Genomic DNA, 3450 nt, shown 5'->3' with positions numbered 1-3450 from the left:
AGCAGCCCTGCAGCCATGATAGCTTGAGAGACCAGTGGTGTAGGTATACATGGACTGTGACCTGTGTTAACACAGTGCTCGGGAAAGGCTGAAAGCAGGTGTATGAAATGGAATGGAAGAGTCTAAAACATAATGCAGAATGACAGAATCCAGATAAACATGTACATCATTTCAGTTCACAAAGACCAAATGTTGACTGTAGTAGCCAACACACTGTGTTTGTACACAAAGAATGAAACAACTTGAAATATCATTTGCAGAATACAAATGATTCATAAATTCTTTATTTAGTTTCTCTGAACTCAGCTCCTCATAATATTGTGAGATTTTAAGGCAGTCTGCAGACTTCCTTCGAGTACAATCAATAATGTTTTCATAAAAGTCTTTCAAAAAATTTGAAATCATTAGAGACCTGCTAAATGTTGGCAGGTAAGATCAGACCTGGAGCAGGCATGGATACAGTGATGTCAGGACAAAAAAGAAAGAAACAACTTAATGTGTTGAATTTAATGCCATGTTTACAGGAAGGTACAGGTGATTAGGAAATGCTGTAAGTCTAGTAAGAACAAGAAGTTTAGTCTGGGTATGTTGTGGATAGTGTGTTTGCAGGTGTCCAATCATTTGCATCACAGTGAACCAAATGGAAAACTAGACAGCGGGTTTCGTGTGAACTTACAGGAAGTCAGTTGAGTATGTGAGTCAGTGTGGACCAGGACACATTCACACGCACACTAGTGAAAGACTGTGGCTATAGACCACCTCAGAATATGGTCTAAGAGATCGGATCTCAGTACGTCTTGGGTGCATTCTCACTGCATGTTAATGCCGGGTGTAAACAGGGAAACCATACTTCCCACACCGTGTTGAAGCACCAAAAACAGAACTGTCCTCAGAAAATCTCTGCATACAAGTTTAAACCAAGTTCAGATCCAGAATCAGGCATCATGAAGCAGTCCCATGTTTTTCTGGACATGCTGCACACGGACAGCCGTTCACTTCCTGTCTTGTATCAGTGTTACTGTGTGCTGTGGCTGCTGTTGATTCTCTGTGTCTGTAGGCTCGTCTGTCCATAGAGCTGCAGAGGGACAGTCATATCAAACAGCAGCGACTGATCCAAGAGCGCTGGAAGAGAGAGGCTCGTCGAGAGGCAACAAAGGCCCGGCCTGGCGTGGTCCAGCCCTCCAGTGATCCCCTCCTTACCCAAACCCAGTCCACAGGCCAGCTCCAGCCTCAGGGTTCCAAGGGCCTCTCAGATGCAGGGTGTGGAGGGATCAGGGAGAGAGAGTACGACACCTGGATCTACCAGCTTCAGACACGCCAGACTGGAGGCTGCCAGCCTTTGACTCCACCGTGTCCTGGATCTAAGACCACCAAAGACGACAAAACTCGCCTGGAAGAACGACAGACCACCATCGAGGACCTGCGGCGCCTGGTTGACCACCTGATGGACGAAAACCAGCGGCTGGTGGCTGACAACGAGCGGCTACAATTAGAAAACGCCCGGCTGCGCTCCGAGGCAGCAGAGGCAGCAGACTTTGTCGAGCGTTCAGAGCTCTGGGTTCTCCCGCAGGCAGGTGGTGCTATGGGAACAGGGGGTGGGCAGGAGAGGAAGAGCACAGGGAAGGGGAAGGAGATCGCAATCCCTCAACTGCCACCGCTGGAGATGCCAGCTCAGGAAGACCTGTGTCTGGATGACCTGCCTCCTCTGGAGCTGCCAGAGGACATCCAGAATGAACTACAGGAGCTACTGGACAGGGAAAAACTGTGATCAGAGACATGTCTCACACATACATACACACACACATATACACACACACACACATACAGGGTTCAGCCAATACACCTTTTAAATTTGGATGCCAAAGTGTTGAATATGTGAAACCCACAGGCTCTGTCTGATCAGACCTCTGCTCAGGGTTATCATGGATCCTCCATGAGCTCTCTGCACTAATGACAACACAACAGAGGCAGTCTTATACAGTCTAGAGAAGCGATCAGTGCAGACTGTGATAACACCTTTACCACTAATACAATGCCATCTACGTCAGGGGTGAAGGAACAGTTCACTCACAAAGAATGTCAGTTTGTATGTCAGTGTGCCACACAGTGAGCTCTGGATCAGGCAACATTTAAAACCTGCAGCACTCAAGATCCACTTACCAGCTTTTTCCAGACTTTTTAAATACAGCTCACTGTTTTCCTCTGCATTTTCATGCATAGCAGTCAAGTCCCACATTTGGGTACACTGAGAAAAGACTGCAGGATGCAGTTGATAGGCGAGTAGGTGGATGTTGATGTTGGGACACGGTTTGTGGAAATGGACATTATATCACTCTGATCCACGTAGGCAGCAAACTGTTCTGAAGCCAGATGATTTTCTTTAGAAGTCAGATATTTCCATGATATTTGCACTTTGTTTTAATGTAAGTGACGATGTATGATCATTTAAAAAGCTACAGAGGAATTACTGTGTCAAGCAGAAACACTGGAGAAGACAGATTAGTGTGAAATGTTAATTAGTTCACTATTTAATTTAGTAAATATTCAGTAAGTATTAGGTTGTTTCATCATTCAAATGTCCATGTGAAACAAAAATATTTCTGTCTGAACATTTTTCTTTGTTTAAAATCATTCGAGCTGATTAGAATTATTGTTCTTCCAAGAAGATAACAGGTGATCGTGTGACTTTTTGTAAAATAGTTCAGTTTCCCAGCAGCCTCACTTCAACGTTGAAAAAACGTTGAAGCAGCAGCATCGCTCTCACTGACATACAAACTGTGTCCTCTCAGATGAGAGTGAGTGCATCGTGGCCAAATGGAGAATTTGTGGATGAACTGTTCTGTAGGGCATCATGGGAAGTGAAGCAACTTGACTGCCTACTAACCATGTCAGAGGTGTTGGTCTAACCCTGGCATGCACACACACACACACACACACACACACACATACGTATAGAGAGGATCATGTGCAGTGTGATTCAGAACATATTGCTGTTGTTGAGGAAAAACCACATGGCTGCATTTTTTATTTTCTGTTAGCATACTTGAATTAAAGGCTTCAATGATCATTTGTGTGTGAAGTGATTCTTTTCTGAGCACGTCTTTGACAGAATAATCCTATGATTTTCTTGCAGATTGGTGTTTTTGTGCAACAACAGCAATACACACACACACACACACACACACACAGTGATGGCACGATCATGAAAACTAAAGCACACAGAGGATTAGAGAGAGTATTGCAGACACCTCCAGTCACTGCTAGTTCACACTGCGAGCAACCAGGGGGGGCGAGTCGATGTGTTCACAGCAGTAGTGTGATGTCTGCTGCTTCCATCACATCCTCTATAATGCTCTGATTAGGTACACCAGTGTTTGAGCCTTTTTAATGCACTTGATGTGCACTGATCTGCCGTAGACTTTGTTAGACTTGTTAATGTTTTAATATTCA

At 44.7% G+C, this 3450-nt stretch overlaps 1 protein-coding gene across 1 annotated transcript in view; it reads left to right on the top strand.

The window, feature by feature from the left end:
• The window catches only part of nrbf2b (nuclear receptor binding factor 2b), a 5695-nt gene extending 2628 nt beyond the window's left edge, over positions 1 to 3067 (top strand). Inside the window, exon 4 of the mRNA XM_010737633.3 lies at positions 1058 to 3067. Coding sequence (XP_010735935.1) covers positions 1058 to 1768 — 711 coding nt within the window. The 3' untranslated portion in view covers positions 1769 to 3067. The remainder of the gene's footprint in view (positions 1 to 1057) is intronic.
• Positions 3068 to 3450: the final 383 nt, after the last annotated feature.

Source organism: Larimichthys crocea, chromosome XVI (assembly GCF_000972845.2).
Source record: "Larimichthys crocea isolate SSNF chromosome XVI, L_crocea_2.0, whole genome shotgun sequence".
NCBI lineage: Eukaryota > Metazoa > Chordata > Actinopteri > Sciaenidae > Larimichthys > Larimichthys crocea.
This window is presented reverse-complemented; position numbering and strand designations above follow the sequence as displayed.